The sequence below is a fragment of the Venturia canescens genome, chromosome 2 (assembly GCF_019457755.1).
Source record: "Venturia canescens isolate UGA chromosome 2, ASM1945775v1, whole genome shotgun sequence".
Classification (NCBI taxonomy): domain Eukaryota; kingdom Metazoa; phylum Arthropoda; class Insecta; order Hymenoptera; family Ichneumonidae; genus Venturia; species Venturia canescens.
The window spans coordinates 22,534,576-22,552,811 of NC_057422.1; the positions used below are offsets into that span (position 1 = coordinate 22,534,576).

The following is an 18,236-nucleotide window of genomic DNA, read 5'->3' on the forward strand; positions in this document are numbered from 1 at the left end:
GAGGAAAAAAAACTTGGTCACCTCGTCAACGAGGAAAGTCTCGGAGTGTCTCGTGCACGACGCCTATTTCTTTGAACAATCTTTCAGGGATGAAAAGCAAACGTCTTCCTGACGTAGCTCAACTCGAGTGGAAAATACTGGAATTACGATATGAAAATATTGATAGTATCAAACGCAAAACGTCAGGAAAAACAAACGAATCTTACGAAATGGAAAAATTTTCATATCGAGTCTTATTTCTATTAGGCTAATACTGATAACGATCGCGTTCAAATTCCTGTTGCGCGGTGAATAAAAATGATCGAATTTTTTCAGAAGACATTGACGCGAGACGGGCGGAGAAGCGAGGGCGATAAAATTTGACAGTTTTCGGTTCTGCTTGTCCTTCGAATAGCACATTTTTGTGTTGTGCTGCGGGCACTGAGAATGTCAATTGCTTGACATTGTTCAGTCGTTGGAAACGAAACTCGCACAGCTGTTTTGCGAGGACGAGAAGAAATAAAAATACTTGAAAGTACTCCAGAATTAAGGTAACTCCTGTACTGCATGCTAGTCAAATGAGTGCTGAATTTTCAAAACGCTTTTAGACCAATAAGTTCGAGCATATTTTATTAACGTGAAAAAATATTTAAAATGATAGTTTTGCAAAAGTATCAACTGATCGATGCAAATTTCCATGATGACACATTTTCACAGCTATTTTTCAAAGAATCATCTGTATTTTCTAACCGATTTTATTACACCAAGTCTCATTTTGTTCCTCAACCGATCCTCTGCGAATTCACCACGTAGATTTTCCTTTAAACTCACTCCTGAGAGAAATTATGAATGAAAAAGTTTTTTCACTCAATGAACAATTAGCTGCAACAGTGAAACGACCTAGTTAAAAAAACAACTACATGGTGGATTCATAGAGGACCAGTTGACGAACAAAATGAGACTTGTTGCAATAAAATCGATGAAAAGAGGCAGATAATTCTTTGAAAAATACCAGTGAAAATGTGCCAGCGTGGAAATTTGCATTCATCAGTTGATGGTTTTGCAAAACTAGAGTTTTCAATATTTTTACATCTTAATGAGATATGTTGTAACACAAATCCACTAAAAATACATGTAATCGGTAGGTTAAACTTGGTCTAAAAGCGTTTTGAAAATTTAGCACTCATTTGACTAGCATGCAGTACAGGAGTTACCTTAATGAGAATCTGATGAAAGAGATTCGATACTTATCCCCCGTCCATGTTAAACTTGGAATAAAATAAGCTTACGCATTCTCGGTACGCCCGTCTGGCACCAACTCTAAAATACCTACACCTGCATCAATAAATAATTGGTACACGTACAAATCTACGAGTGCGTAGTTAATCGTAGTTCTTTTTTCTCGCCGTTCGATCACGTCGTCGTGATCGGTGTCTCGTTTTCTGTGGTTGGTGGTTAAAATAGGTGGTGGTAAAACCTCGTGCGTGGTGGAACGAACTCCACCAGCGTCGAAAGAGACGAATCTCCCATCCTTTTGAACAGTTCGATGCAATATCGGCAACGGGCATACACAGAAGTCGTCGGGTCTTTGGCTCGCGTTATAACTCGGAGGTCTCGGAGGTCTTTTCTCGCTCGACACGGGACGACGTACATCGGGCTTTTACTATTATTGTGATAAAATAACGTTTTTTTTCACCGTTTTTTTCTACCGAGTACAAAGAGACCAAAGTTTCGTTTTGAGATTAAACTATAATCGTTGTTCCCGTCGTCGTCGTCGTCGTCGTTGTTGCTGTTGTTGTTTTTGTTGTTTTTGTTGTCGTTGTTGTTGTTGTTATTGTTGGAAAGTTGATCGTGCGATAATGATGGGTGGACGTTGAATATAAACGGGCGAGAAATACGATTTTCTACGCGTCCAACTGTAGATTTTCGCGGAGAAAATATCAGGAAGAAAAGAGGAAAGAAATAAGAAGCTGGGAGTGGAAAAATTTGAGGAAGAGGAAGAAAAAAAAAGAAAAAAAATAAAAGAAATACGAGAAGAAAAAGAGGAAGGAGCTTTGACGAGGTGAGAAAATAAGCAGGAGCGATATAAGGACCCGTAAGGGCGAAGCAAACAAGAAGGCAAAAGCGGTTGAGGGAATAAGAAGCGCACGAAGAATCAGAACAGGAAGAATACGAAGAAGAGAAGAAGGAGAGAGAGAAAGAATAAGAAGAAGCCTCACACGAGCTGGAACGAGGGGGAACGAGTTTTCAGAGAGCCACGAACGAGGGAGTCAAGCTCCGGTGGAAGACACCAGTCTGGACCACAGGTGGTTGAGCCCTCAGCGTTTCAAGTCAACGCTCGCGAGGAAGGTACTCCAACCCCGGCCGGGAGAATCCCGACCGGACAAACGATATACCGGATTCTCCAGTTTTTCGGCACCTATCGTGATTCCTTTTTATTTTTCTCCAATTCAATAACCCATCGAGCCTGCGAGAATCTCACGAAACAGCTTCCTCGCGATAATTTCGTCTTAACCACGAGACTTCTGGAGGTTTTTCTCTCGACGGCAACAAGTTTCTGGCGCCAGGTCAGTAAACACTTTATTTTCTCATACATCTATCTTCTTTTATTTTCAATAAAACATTCTTAACGTTATGCAACTATCAAGTTTTCGTCATTTCGTCTTAGGATGAAACCTCGATTTTCCTTGTCCCCCCCTTGATCGTCCTCACTTTCGAGTAACGATGCGCAAAAATGGTATTCTCGGAGATCGGGGACGAAAATTAAGAAAACGAAACCCGCCGTACCGAGAGAATTAATTTCATCCAACGAATCGTGGCGAGCGACATGAAATAATGTCGAATTTAGTCACTTTGTTTCCAAACCGTTTAATATTCGCGTCCGCATTCGAAATCTTTATGAAAGTTCTTCACAAGCCCCTTGAGATCATCGAGGATTTCTATATTATAGTAAACGTAGAAATTGTCGATTTGGAGAGATTTAAATTTCCGAGGATCGGTATAAATATATAGTGAATGAGTGTTTTTTTATTCGCCCATAAAAACTGGCTCTGCGGGAGTATCCTTGGCGAGGTCCAATTAATGAAATGAATTATAAATACTGCCACGGAAGATGCCAGTCAGCTGGCAATCGTCCGGTGAGTCACGCGTACTACAAAAAACTTTCATTCAAAACACATTAATCTGCGGGCATAAATATTCATTGGAACAAAATGCGGATAATTATTAATTCCAGTCGATATAAACCATATGAGAAAATTATTATCGAATCCTTTTTTTCAATAAACCTTTCAAAATTTTTCATTCGATGTATCGACTCGATCTAGTCGCGAGCGATCATCAATTTGCGAAAAAGTCGAGGAAAGAAAAATCTTTGAGTTTTACGCTTCGACGATGCGCGTTTATCGTGACACGAATCTTCTTCGCTATTCCTATATACTCATAGTTCTGAACATTGGAAAAAAGTGTTCTATAAACTTTTGCGAGCAGGCTCGTTTAACACTATTTTATGAGATTTCGTTTAAACCGACGAATCTGAATAGTTTGGAATGAAATATAATTCTCGTTGTTTTATCTCGTATACACACGATTCTTATTAAATGCGGACACGTAGCTTTGTGCACGATAAAAATGTGAAAAATATTTGATGCGATGGTTCGATAGAAACCTCAATAAAAGGCGCCTCCGTGATTTATATCTGTACTAAATCTTTTGGGTGGTAGAAAACGTTCGCTCGCGATTGTTAAATATATAAATCTAAGAAAGTGCCTGAACAAACAGGAAGGTAAAAATACTCGAAAAGATCGTGAGTGTATGCGCTTATTTGTGGCTGCCGGGGGATTAAAACGAGAAAGGCAATTATACTCGTGAGAGATCGAGGAACGCGACGTGAGAGGTTGATTAATCAGTCAAGTCACAGTCAACGCGTATCACGGGGTGACTCTGCTTCGTACCAGATCTCTCGCCCGAGGTGACATTGTCGAGGTACACAAACCTTTTTTCGTCCCCCGCACATGCTTCCGCAGTGGAATAACCTCAATTTTTTCTCACTTCACTACGAAAATCGCGGAATGTTTTGCCAATCCGAAACAATAATTGCGAAGCAGGGGTGACAAAAATCGATTCGAATAATCGCACTTTCGGAAAACGGTCTAAAGTTGATTGAACTTTATTGCTCTCGCAGCTCGATAGTTCGCACTCCGGCTTGTTTAAGAGCACTTTTTACGCGCCGTCGTTTCGATCTTATTGTTAAATCGGCCAAGATTCATTGCGCGCGAGCGCACTAAAGCCCCGTTTAGGCCGAGGGTGATCGGAGAGTGATCGAAAAAAGTAATGGATCGCAGCGGTGATTCCGCGCCACCGCAATTCCGAGGGGGCCGGAATAAAGTACAAAAGAAATAGACAAAGTTTCTTTTCACTTTCGAGTGCTCGGTTCATGACGCAAATACTTGATAGAGACGCGCTACACAGTTGGCTCGAAGATCGAGAAACAAAAAAGTTGCTCGAGGACGCGCGTTGAGCGCTCGTCGACAGCTGAGAGGTTGACGTTACACCGGAAGTCAGAATTGACAGAATAGTCAAAATGATAAAATATCGCTATCTCATCGTAGACTTTGCATAATTATTGAATTAACATTGAAAAAATCGAGTGGTGGATGAAGGAAGGAGGGCGTGGAGCGAGGAGCAAAGTGCGCGCACAATTTGGGTCCACTCGCGGCCCATTCTCGCTGCTGCGTGTCTCCCCCTCGAATAAGCAGAAATTAAATCATCGCGAGATTCGCAAATATGTGCATGTTGTCATACAATATTTGATTTCATGATTCCAAGGGAATCTCCGAGATAATCACGCGTGACGTTTCGTGGGCTCGGTCTCGCCTCCTTTTTTTATAGACTGCCACACTTCTGGCTCTTAATCATGCTAATAAAATCTTTGTATGTACGAGGCGTCGTGCCTTTTCTCACCGCAGGCTCACCAAATATAATATATCACTCCGGTGTGTGCCAAAATACAGAAGCTCGCGGCATCGTCCCGAGCATTCCTATCGAAGTGAAATAAATATCAGGTCACGTTGACATTTGGCGAGGCGATCGTTATCGCGGTGTCAAAACATTCATCCAAACTCGGTGCCTTTACTGCCGTCCAAATCCGGCGATTATAATTGTTTTGTTGTTGCTTTTATGAACTGTTAAGTATACGATGTATTACAAATACAAGCGCAGCCATTGAAATGAAAGTGTGATGAAATTTCGAGGAACGATAATGACTCGATGTTGTGAAAAATACACGGTTTCGTAGAGTCCGCGATTGTCTTTTTTCTACGCACAACCCCGGTATTCCGAGGATCTATATACGCAGCTGGATGTCTGGATATAAATAAGCGCGATACCGTTAGATCGTCGAACCGGAGAGGTTGTCTCCGTCGATATGTCCAGTTAACTTGTGACCCTCGCACCAATATATAACCGATCACTTTACTTTTATTTATGTGTATATACAAAACGCATTGGCGCGGTGCGCGAGTATTAAGTCGGTTGTATAACGACGAATAATCATTAAAATATCGTTATGCTTGGAGCTATAAAGTGATTTAGGAGCACAGAATCCATGCACGGAGATGCGGAGGAAAAGATCAACCGATTTCGAACAACTATTGTCAAGGCAACAACGCTTATACGCGGAATTCAGTGGGTTTTTTGCAAAGTGGGGCGGAATTTATATTTTCATGAATTTCTCAACTAATATTCGTACACGAATATTTTGAAAGTATTCGCGGTTTACCTGCTGCCTCGCTCCGACCGTTTCAACGTCCCAGTTTGTTATTTCTCTCGCTAATCATTCAAAGTGTCTACCTATTTTACGAGTTTTCGTTTGCGTCATTTACGAGAAGCGTATACGTGACTGACCAGTTTAACGTTTCGTAAATCCGACCGATAAGCTACAATATGGAAACCGTCGGGTAGTCTGTGTTGCTCAAATATTATACATCCACGATACACCTCGGAATAGCTGAAAATTTTCAAGTTCTCAATCTGCCTTATATATGTACGAGCCGAAAAACGATCGATTTTTTTCTCTGCGCGCAATAAGAGGGGAAACCGCGATAGGACACTGATTTTTTGGGATTTTTTTTTAGTGGGGAGAATTAACTAGAATTCAATGAAATTTTCACACCATTTCATTCATATTTCCAACACTTTTTGGGATTTTTTTTTTTTTAATAAACTCAGCCAAAAATAACAAAGTTGTGCTGCGATGTCTGCTGAAGGTTATGTGAGTATAGTTTTCCAGTTGCATGCAGTGCAGCCATTCCGATTTTCATCCGATATCAAAAAGGTTTTGATTTTACATTGATAACTTAATTTATAAAAATATGAGCCTCAATACAGGTGAAAATAATGAAAATTAAAAAATTTCCAGACGTTGGAAGAGTTTATTTCGATTTTCATGACCTTTTTCTCTAATTATGCAAAGAAAAATACCCTTTAAATCTTGGCAATCATCTCACAAGTTGGTTCATATAATTCGTCATTTTATAAAAAATCATAGTATCAATTTTCATAATTATCGGTTCGATACTTCTCGAGTTGGACTGCTCGCAAATGTGAGAAAAGTCATTTCGAGATAAACGCGTTTGAAATGAAATAAACGCGTTTCTCGGAAACTAGAAATTCAAGGAAGTTAACAATAATGTAAAATGCTTACCGATTAATCTGCCATATCTTCTTCCTCCTCATAAGCTTCGTTTTGCGGGTCAGACTACCTGCTGAGGTAGTGCTCAGCCCTATCTGCGCGCTCGAGCCTGTCCTCGCGATGTCCACTCGGTTCTATGTTCATAAAATCCAAACGAATGCGAATTTAGCTATGAAATTTTGACAGAGTATTTTTGGGTAGTTGAGCTAACGATTCATTAAAAAAAAAAAAAACAGATTTTTTGAACCTCCCAATGTGATTTCCCCCTTAAAAACTTTAGTTCGTACCGGCATTCTTCGTGCATTGATCTGGCGAGTTTCGTTATTCCGTTTTATCGAAAAATCGTCCGATAAATCACGGATTTCTTACTAATTCGATATATACGAGTTCAATGCATTGAGAAATGGGTTTGGAATTGGCAGAAAAAAAAAATCTTCCCGCAGTGGTATTTTTTGTTTTTTAATTTTTCTTCAAATAAGTGCGCGATTGAAAACAATATTTTGACATTTTCTTTAATCTCGATCTTTCATTAGGATTGTAATAAAAAGTGGTTTCGTTTAAATTTCATATTTCAGGCTGAGAGATCACGAAGGACCGCGTGAATAACGAATTTACTTTCGATAAGAGGACAATTTAGTTGGAAGAGCCCTTGAGACGAAAGAGGAAAGATAGCGATTAAAAATGACGGCAAAAATGGTGAAAACGAAACTGGTTCCGCCCGATGGTGGATGGGGTTGGATCATTCTGTTTTCCGCGTTGGTCGTTAACTTCTTGATACCGGGTACGGTAAAGTCCTTCGGGGTCCTCTTCCCCGAGTTTCTTCAAGTATTCAAGGCTTCGCCGACCGCGGCCTCGTGGATGCCAGCCCTGTGTTACTTCCTGTACAGTTCTCTCGGTAAGTTCGCAAATTATAACATTATAAACATTCGTCCCTTTTACTGCCTACTATTTTCCGTTTCATTCGCGAATCGCTTGCTTTTATGACACTATAAACAATCGATTTTTCTCATTCGAGCTCGCGTCAACGATTTTACGAGTAAATTACTCGATTAGCCGACCCGCCAACGATTTTAATTGCGGGAATTTTCATTTCGAACGTAAACCAATCATTTTTACGAACCAATGAATCAACGACGCTCTTGAATTTCCATTAATTTGCAAAATATCCAGCACTTTTGAGCGCTTCGATTTTTCTTTCTGGCGCGATAATGTATTCCGCGGAAATGACAATTTAACTTTGTTTCAAATTGACGAAAAAAAAAATCACTTTCTTCTTGCTCTTTCCTCTTTCGCGGTCTTTTTTCTCAACCTCCCGACGGCGCATTTGAATTTTTTTCAAATTGAAACTTTGTTTTTATGCGTGTTATTGAAAAAAGGCCCTCTCTCGAGTGTCCTCTCGATGAAGTACTCGTATAAAACGGTAACCGTAATCGGCGGTGCCTTTGCCGCTTCGGGAATGATGTTGAGCTACTTTGCAACGTCCGTCTCATATCTTTATGTCAGGTGAGTACCGTTTTTGTCGTATATAATATGTAAAACGACAATATTTTGGTCGCGGTAGAATATATTTATACCGTATTGCGATATTGCGAATGGCAATCGCGCGATATTTGGTAGACCAATAAATTCCTACGGCGCAGTGGAATTTTTCTTCGTTCGATCGTGCTAATTGCGACTTGAAAAAAAAAATCATTATTGACTTTTTATTATCGCAGAGAGATTTCGTGCGTTATCGTTGAAATTTTACGGTACCGAGAAATGACGTAGGAATTAAAAAATTCCGACTAATAGTAAAGTAAAGAGTATATGATAAAAGTTATTTAAAAAAAGCAATTGTTTTACACGAATATATCATTTTTCTTATCGTTTCAGGATGTCATAAATTTTTTTCTTAGCGTCTACGAATTTTTCCATTTCTCGTTTCGCATCTCGCGCGCTTATTTCTCTCGTATTCGCGATCGTCAAACTATTTTGTTGTTCTTTTCAACTGCGTCATTCAACTTTTGCCACTTTCGCGCGTATATAACGATACCCGGCCATTAAAGTGTCTACGTTAACGATCCAAATCAACAAATGTCATCGTTTTTCATACGCTCTTCTCATTTACCAATTTAGCTACGGGATCATGGTTGGAATTGGCGCTGGATTGACGTTTCCACCTACGGTTTACATCGTCACATCGTACTTTGAAAGATTGCGAGGCTTCGCCAATGGGCTCTGCATTTCTGGGAGCGCCATCGGTACCATCGTCCTGCCGCTCTTTCTTCAGTATCTTCTCGATCAATTTGGTCATAGGTCAGAACTTTATTTATATTGTACATTAGGATGATGCAAAAAAATCGATATTATTTTTTCTCGAAACTCCAATGGAAACCATTGGTACATAAAAAAAAAGTCATTTTTTCAAAATTTCGGATTAAAAAACAAATTTAGATAGTGCTCAAACCGCTTTTCCGGTTTTTCCTCGGAAATCGCGGAGCAAAATTATTTTTTTTTGCTCTCATTGCAGAAAGCGTCGGTACTCCATGGGCTCATAAATCTAATGAAATTTTGTCACTCTCACAATAATTTTAAAGCTACTTCGTATAATTTATTTCTTTTTTTTATGTATAGGATATTCTATATCAAATGGAATACCTTATTTTTTTTAACCTTCGTAACTTTGGGAATAATGGACCGAAATAAGTTTTTGTTTTATTTTGGAATGTTGGGTTTTTATTGTTCTTCGGCGTGAAGCAATAAAATGTCAATTTCAATGGGAGGGACAATTTTAATTTTTTTCAAAAAATCCTCTAAGAAACTTTAAGCAGTTTAACTATTTTTGAGATTAGTTTTATCGTGGCAAAATTATTCTTCATATTTTTTCTTTTTTATACACATTTTTTTTTAATTTTTTTATTTTTTATATCAAATATTTAATATTTTATAAGGGGTTGAGTGAAAAAAATATTTCGATTCAGATAGGTTTTTCAGAAATGGTACAGTAAAAAATTACAAATGATCGAAACGTTATTTCGACAATAAAAAATTGATAAGATCAGGGTGGGTCACTGATTACAATGATCTATACGAAAAATAGTGTGTTACATACTGATTTGCCATCACGTCATTTTTTTTGTGGTTTGTAGATAGGCAAAACAAAAACCTCTGGAATTTTCAGTTATCTAAAAAGCGTCTCTGTCAATGAAAAAATTAGGAAGTATGTGCAAAAACCAAAATTTAATTTCTTTATATTTTAAATGTAATCATTAGTTTTCAACACACAGAGAATCGAGAAAAAAAAACGGAAAAACAAAAACTGTGGGTAAAATTGAGCAGTCACAAATTTGAAATTATTCATAGATGTTTCCGGCACTTCAAACGACACAGTAAAATTTTATGAAGTCATTTTGAGATTGTAAAATAATAGAGTGGTCCACTTGATATAGAATATCCCGTATATTTAGCTATAAATCATGAGATCAAATATGCGTGGCTACAAATGGCAATTTTTGTCGTCCTTCCAAAAGAAGGGGTGAATTTACTTTGCAAAAACATTATTTTTCAAAATTACATTTTATCACAAATATTTTTGCGTTTTCTCAAGCGATTGATTACACATTTCCTGTATTTTTTATACAGATATATATAACTTGCTAAGGCCTCGTACAAAAATGGCAACATGCCAAATAAAACTGTGTCTCGCCGAATTCAAATTCTTCATTTCAAGGTCTGATCCGTAGACCGTAGAAGACGTTAAAATTTGGGAATTTTCTAGTTTTCTCGTGCGTTACAAAAATTAGTAAAATATTTTGACCGAGTTCAGTTAGAAAAAAATGTAAACTAATGAATGCAAAATCGCAAATATTTTTCATCAAACTTCCAAAATCGGTTTCGTAATTTTTGCGGATATAAAAAAAAAATTAAATTAACAAGATCGAAATAGGTCTATTGTACAAAGTTGCCATCCTGTACAAACTCAGATAGTTTGATTGCACACAAACAGTTTGAAACTAAAAATTTTTGCGATTTTGCATTCACTAGCCTCCATTTATTTTTCATCAAAATTCAGTCAAAATATTTTACTAATTCCTTTCTTAAAAAAGACATTTCGATATATCGAAATTTGAAGCCTCTATTCGTTGCCATGGTTTTGTTTATTCGTTGTCATGGATCGTTGCCAAGCAACATTACTAGTTAATTTTTATAAAAAATTCCCAAATTATAACGTCTTCTACGGTGAAACGACTTTGAAATAGAGAATTTGGAATTAGACAAAATTTTTAAAAACTATTTTTGCAGAATACTTTTACCCCTTCTTATGTGGAAGGAATTTTTTGGAGAGTGACAAAATTCTATTAGATTTATGATTCCATGGAGCACTAACACTTTCTGCTATGAGAACAAAAAAAAAATTCGCTTCTCGATATTAGAGAAAAAAAAACAGGAAAATATCGAAAAGTGACTTGAGCACTATTTAAACATTTTTTTTAAATCAAAATTTTTTTTTTCTTTTTTTTTGCATCACCCTGTTGTATATGTTATTCAGCCTCAATCGTTTTTTTTTTTCACTATTCGAATTGAACGCGACAATCACATTTTCGTTTAGCACATTCAATGTGCTTGGAATGTTTTCAATGCGCTTTTTATCTGAGCAGCGGATTGAAATTATTTTCATCATAGAAATTGTTTCTGAGCAACTCGTACAAGAATCGATTTATGTTTTTATGAATGAAACAATACTCGCGCGAGATACCGCGCGCGGCAAACTGATTTGTTAACAATACCAGAGCGTTCTAAAAAATATAGAAAAAAATTCAACAAATGTTTACCGATGATGACATTTTTGTTGTGACGTTTGGCGCGATGGACGACACTTTAACGTAAATGTTAAGAAAAAAAAATGAGCGAATTTGAAAAATGTATATTCTCAAGCGAAAATATTTCTCGCATCGTTATACGTTTAATCTGGGGAAATTTGTGAAAATCTCACGTCCACTAATTTCCATGAAACATTTAAATACAATTGGAAGAAATGTTTGTTGGTATGCGCGACGCTTTTGCATTCTATACAGAAACATTAATTGAGCCGGATCGCGTGGATATTTACGAACGACTAAAATAATAAAATAACAGCGTCGTGTCACGAGTCGCACGAACAAAATCCTGTTCGATCTTCCGGTACGAATTGTTGACACGCGACACAAGGAAAATAAGCAATGCAAGAAAAAAACGTGGCGCATCATTATCGAAATTTCATGCGACCATTTATTCACTGAAACGAGTCTCGGATTACATAAAAAATAAATAAAAAAATCACATCCTCCAAGGTAATTTGAGAGAAATCGTTGAAAAAAATTGGTCCCTGTTCGTGTTAAAAAGTACGTTTTTTTTTTTCGTTTTCCCAGAGGCGCAGTATTGATAATGGGTGCAATAACGTTGAACACTTTGGTGTGCGGATTGCTGTATCATCCGGTCGAACAACACATGAAGGAAGTGCCGATTGACGAAGGAATCGACAACGAGGCAATGTCCTTGGACGAGCCAGCGACCGAGACGAAAATCCGGATGAGTTTACCGAGCATTCCGGAGCCGAATACGATTGTTCCCCACCACGATACGAGCAACTCGAGCACCGGCACGTCGTCCTCGCATTTGGCAGATTTATCGAAATATCTGGAAAAGACACTGAGCAGCACCGTCGAAATCGAAGACGAAAGGACGAACCGGTGCGAGGAAGAGTCCGACAAATCGGAAGATACGGAGGAGCCGAGAGTCGAGAGTACTTCGGAGCAATCGATGAGCGACGGATCGCAGCCTTCGGTTGCAACGATAATCGAGGCCTCTGGAAACACCAAATGTCCGATAACTTCGAGCCTCGTAGCCACGCCACCGTTGAGTCGGGGAAATTCGAGTCGGAAGAGCACCGGAAGGGAAAATTCTTTTCATCTGTCACGCCAGCACAGCATCGTCTCCGACATGGGCCCGATCGCTTTGAGCCCACGAGTTCCTGGATTATTCAAGAGGATATTTCGCACGCAGCCTACGAAATCGAGGGGCAACGATAAGCTCGACAGCAAAGAGACGATCGTCCATTCGGACAATATGAATAGTTCGAAAAAACTGGACGAAGACTCGTCCCAAAGTACGACCAGCTCGAGTCTCAGCTTTTTCGACTTCAGCGTTTTGACCGACCCGATTTATCTCGTTATTCTCATATCGAACTCAACTTCTGCCATAAGTAACACTAATTTCATGATATTATTACCGTCTTACGCGATATCCGAGGGCTTCGACAAAAATCGTTCGGCCGTATTGTTGTCGATCGTTTCAGCGTTTGACCTCGTCGGCAGAATCGGCGGTGCCTCACTCTCCGATATGGATTTCATACCAAAGTATTATTACTTCGTTTGCGGCCTCGGCCTCAGTGGCATCGCGTTAGCGCTCTTACCGATGGCCGTCAGTTATACTATGCTCTCCTTTTTCTGCGCACTTTTTGGCTTATCTTCCGGCATGTATATCGGCATTACGACCGTTATTCTCGCCGACATGTTGGGTACAGAAAAATTGAGTTCCTCCTACGGCATTTCCTTGTTCGTTAACGGCGTTCTACAACTCGTCGGACCACCCTTGTGCGGCTTCGTTTACGAACAGGTTGGATCTTACAAACCCATTTTTTTGACACTAGGAATCATTCTCATTCTCGGTACTGCCCTGTGGGCCGCAGTACCGATCATCAAAAGAAACAAAAAAGACGTCGAAGCCGCTTGACCATTCTTCACCAAATTTTCAAAAACGTTTTCAAACTACGCATTTTGAAAACGTTTAAAATAATGCATTTCGGTTCATTGATCGTTCACTTTATAGTGAAAAAAAATCATGTCTTCATTTTTCATCATTTGCGTCACCATCTCTTCCCCCCCCCCCCCCCCCCCCCCCCGCGAACCTTTCGTATCCAATGTAAATGTTTCCTTTTATTTTGTATGTAAATTTGCATGCTTAGTCAATTCCGTTCATGTTCCATGCACGAGTGCAAAACAAAAGTTTATACTTTTTTCTGTTAAATTTTTCGGTGGCTCTTCGATTGCCATTAGAGGAATAGAAAGATTCGGAATTTCGAAATTGCGTTGGCAAAGACACCTCGAAATTTTCAAACGGATTTATTCCTCGACACGAATTTAGCAACGCCATAAAAATGAAAGTGTATCCTCCTCCGATCACTTTATCAACGATTGATTCGATGCTGCTTCGTAATCGAGGTGGCTCCGAGTGTCAAACAAATGTGAGTTTTCCGATTTTCCGAGGCGTCGCGTTGCGATGAAAATTCGACGAATGTGTTAGGCGCGCACTCAAACATCAATAAAGCACTCGATCGCGTTGACTCATCGTAATTGTCTGTCATAATGGTCGAGTATGCAGTTATTGGAGAAGAGCAATTAGAAAAATACTTAATGATAGCTTATTTTTATAAATATTTAGTCGATTTTAACGAGCAGAAAACGCATTAACGGTTCGATTGGACGAGTAGGAGGAATCCGTGTTGAAATCGTTTGACGAGTTAATTCCTGCAGGATAACGAGAAAAGTGTTGTATAGAGAAGCACAATTATTTAGCACGGATAATTGCTCACGTCCGATCGAAGTGAAAAATTCCACTTAATCGCCGAGCAAATTCCTAGAAAATAATTCTTTTTTTTTTCCTTGAGAGTATAAATCTGTACTCTAAATAATCCGGTAAAACTTCGTAGTGTACTTTTTCAACGGTTCGTCAACGAAAGAGGGATTCTATGAACGAGGATCGTTACGTTCAATGTTCACTGAGGAAAAAAAATCGTTGATTCAATAGCGATCGATGTTATTGCAAGAGTTTTTTTTTCGTTCAACTGCAATTAATGTTTTCGGGGAGAATGAATCTGCAGTTTGATCTAAAACTCTTTCGTTCGATTTAATCTTGTGATCGTGTATTTCGTTGGCACCCCGTAATGCCACATTTCGTTGCTCCAATGACTTTTTTTTCTCAGTGTCGTTGCAAGCTGAAAAGAAAAAAAAAACGACTTTGGGGTCACGGCCCGGCCACCTTTTTCCGATTGGGGAGCCGCAGCAAAAGCGTAAATAGATGCAACGGATTACAGAAAGTTTTATATCGAAGTTGCACTGTCACGCGTGCGTCGTGGTGGTCTTTGACGAGGAGGATATCGAAGCCTTTCGACATAAAAACTTCTAAGATCAGGTTAGAAATGTACATCCGAAGGTCGCTTCGATTTACGGGAGCGATTTATACGATTAAACCTGCTTAGAAGCGAGGTTTATTTGTCCTGCAAACATTGAAAATATTGAGACTCGCACGATGGATAGTCTCGAAGAGATCCACCGAGATTCTCATCAAGGACCAGTCTGATAAACACACACGTTTCGTCTTAAATTGTCTACGTATTTATATCTAGTCATATTATTTAAGGATGTACAAAAGTAAAATTAAGGAGTGAAAACACATGAAAATATAACGAGTGTTAATTTTCTCTGTGACTCGAATTTCAGTGAGCGTAGGATTTCTAGGAAAAGGGGGCTAATCGTTAAAACACGAGCGGCAAATTTCAATAACACAATGCTCGTGAAAGTGATGTTGACTCAACATGTACAAAAATTTGCTTGTGCAGCGTGTTAATGATTTCGTAGTTTCTTCATTGTTTTTTTTGTTTATCCGCAAATGTGTACCGCGATCGATCTCGCCGTTTACCACATTTATGTTCTTTCCTTGTTTTTCGATAAAGCAACATGAAAGAAAAATTATTATTATTATTGAAAGAGTTGTAAGGCGGCAAGCGGAAATAATGATGATCCTCGTGGACCTTACCATCAAGTTTATGTTTTTAGAGTATGAATTCAATTTTTTTTTGTATACTAACGTGCGTTCGTGTACTTGATGCGAAAGAATGAGACGATGAGCTCATTTTCGATCTATGATTGAAAAAATTACAGATTTAATACCTCGTGGCAGATGAGAGATGAAACCTATATTTATGTCGCACAAATGCATGAATGATTCAGAACGATGGAGTAACGAATTGTATTAGAACGTATACGGATGAATATATGAAACGACGACGATAATATTTACTTCGGTGAAAGAAAGAGGATGATAACGATTTGGCTTTGCTTACACAAGAGAATTCATTAATTAATATTTCGAAGAGTAAATTAATCAAAGTATTATAAAAATGGTATACTTCAACGATGCTCAATGCCCGTTTTGATGAGGAAAATGGAGAAAAGAAGAACGAAACGTTTGTAGGTTTCGGTTAGACTGAGTAGAGATTTTTTAAAATGTTGGATCCATCAAAAATATGAAGTAAAATTTTTGGAAACGGTAGAAAAATGATGAATGTACTTTTTTGTATGGAAATTAAAGCGATACTTTCGATTATTACGAATCGATACTTCGAGAAGGAATATTGAGTCGAGTCGATAATTACTTGTAAGTCGAAAGAACGAATCTATTCTTCAATGAAGAAACTGCTAGGATCACAAAATCGTTTATTTTCATGTTTCGAATTATCAGCTATTTTCTATCGTCAAATAATGAGATCACATAAAAATAATTTCTACAAGAACCGTTATATTCTGCTTCTTTTCCTTCTCTATACACATACAGTGCGAGTGTTTTTATTTTCACATTGCGAAAATTTGCTCACTCATACGTACACGCGCACGTGACTTTCAAATATCGTGCGAATTCGAATTTTGAAAGATTCTAATCTTTGTTTTTTCTTTCTCATCGTTTTTTACTCAAACTACTCAATGCAAATCGCGATGCAAATCCTACGTTTGGCACCGTGTTTTCAGCGCTTTTTGCCTCGCGACTGTACAACCGCCATTTTTCCATTCTATACTATTTCATCGCCCTTTTTCGCTTCTATACATTTCGTAATGTTGATGCCTTTTTTAGGGACTGGCAACGGCGTATCAAAGAGACGTTTGAAAAAATTCTCTCCCCACATGAAACAGAGTTTGATTGGTTAAAAAAAAATATATATATTTATGGTATATGCGTATGTTTCTTTAAAATCGATTTCTCATCTTAATCGTTTCTATTGATATCGCAAATCCGTCATTTTTCCCTTTTTGCATTAATTTTATTTGTCAACTAGTTTCTGATATACTTTCTCTATACACGCACGCATACACACGCACAGTCCAGTCTATATGTACACGCATCTAACACGCAAAAGTGATTCTTTCGCATGGAACACGACGAAAGACTCACGTTCAAAATCGCTGTCGCGATTTATTGCTTATTTGTGCGATCAGATTTTTCAATCTTGATATTATTCAACTTTCGTGAGTCAGCGCCTTCGATAAAATAGCACCGGGGATTATTTTTTCACAATTTTTTCACAATTTTTGGGCGTATTTACAAGCTCGGGGGGACATTTTACGATTTTCATCTCTTTTTCTTCTCCGCTCTTGCGTATCTATACAAATGTACGCATGATTAAATAGTCTTTGCCAAATCGAGGCTTTCGGATTTTTGCTTTTTTTTTGTAATACGAAGATTGCGGAGGTTTGTGAAATCTCAAAATTGAACAATCTTTCTTCTATATACATCGAAAAGCACACTCTTGCCTATTTCTTTTCATTGAGAAAATCGTTCGATCTTGATGGTTGTTTCATGAAAATTCATTACCCTCCAATAAATGTTCGCGATTATTTTCCAAATGCTCATTTCCCATTCTGCAGCTAAACGTCAACTTTACTTTTACTATGATGAATTGTAAAAAAAAAAAATGAGTAACCATAATTTTCTATTGCGGAGAATCAATGAGAAACGAGCCTTTAAAAAGCGGTTGTGATTGAGCGAACAATTCATGAACAATTGAAAAGATTAAGAAAGTAATGCTCTTATCGGAACAATGAAAATTGTCTGTGAGCATTTGCTTCAGAGCAAACTATTCTCCGAATCTTTATCTACGTATCGTTCGTTACAACCTTTTCCCGTTAATTTCGGACTTGGCTGCGAATTTCTAAATCCTGAAGACGATAAATCGATGAATGTTGATCGTTATCTTTTCGGTCCGATGTCAAACTCAACGGGACTTGATTCATCGTTGAATGAAGATCGGTTCAATCAAATTTCCATCGACGAGCCGATCTCTGCGCCGATAATTCTTCCTCATTTGGCGATCGATACTGCTCCACACGTCTCTCCACAGGATTTCTTGCCTCTTTCGTATTGCTGCATTGCATCGGAGGAGCTCGAATGAATATTCACTCTTCGATTAAACGAGATCTTCCGTAACTCCAATTTCCATTCCATTTTCTTCCAGTCTTGAGGTTTTTAAGTATCCAGGAATTTCTCTTTCTCCCTTTCCGTCCATCCCGTACATGCATTTTTTTTTTTTTTATGGCCGTTTGGTTGGGTGGGCAAAATACGTGGTAAAGAAAGTGTGAAGGAGTCACTTTGAAGGTTAAGCGTCGACGAATGAAACTGCTCTTCAAAGTTTCTGATCCTCAACGTTGCCTGAAAGTAGAAAATCAATATAAATCATCGATTGTTAAACTTTTCCATTGAATTTCGTTTTACATTGACG

The 18,236-nt window shown here is 38.4% G+C and overlaps 2 protein-coding genes across 8 annotated transcripts in view; one reads left to right on the forward strand and one right to left on the reverse strand.

The window, feature by feature from the left end:
* The first annotated feature begins 1,228 nt into the window (after positions 1-1,228).
* On the forward strand, positions 1,229-16,259 carry LOC122406267 (monocarboxylate transporter 13-like). 4 transcript variants are annotated; one of them, XM_043411627.1, is made up of 5 exons: positions 1,229-2,546; positions 7,246-7,565; positions 8,047-8,173; positions 8,786-8,965; positions 12,058-16,259. In XM_043411627.1, exons 2-5 carry the CDS (start codon positions 7,352-7,354, stop codon positions 13,418-13,420), a joined length of 1,884 nt encoding a protein of 627 aa, XP_043267562.1. In that variant the 5' UTR covers positions 1,229-2,546; positions 7,246-7,351; the 3' UTR covers positions 13,421-16,259. The 4 variants fall into 4 exon arrangements, with proteins under 4 accessions (XP_043267562.1, XP_043267565.1, XP_043267563.1 ...); XM_043411630.1 differs by lacking the exon at positions 1,229-2,546 and adding an exon at positions 5,254-5,664; XM_043411628.1 differs by lacking the exon at positions 1,229-2,546 and adding an exon at positions 5,679-6,250.
* Positions 16,166-18,236, reverse strand: part of RSG7 (Regulator of G-protein signaling 7) — a 67,279-nt gene continuing 65,208 nt past the window's right edge. For all 4 annotated transcript variants that reach the window (XM_043411633.1, XM_043411632.1, XM_043411634.1 and 1 more), the window contains one exon: positions 16,166-18,166. The gene's annotated coding sequence lies outside the window, so the exon portion shown is untranslated. The remainder of the gene's footprint in view (positions 18,167-18,236) is intronic.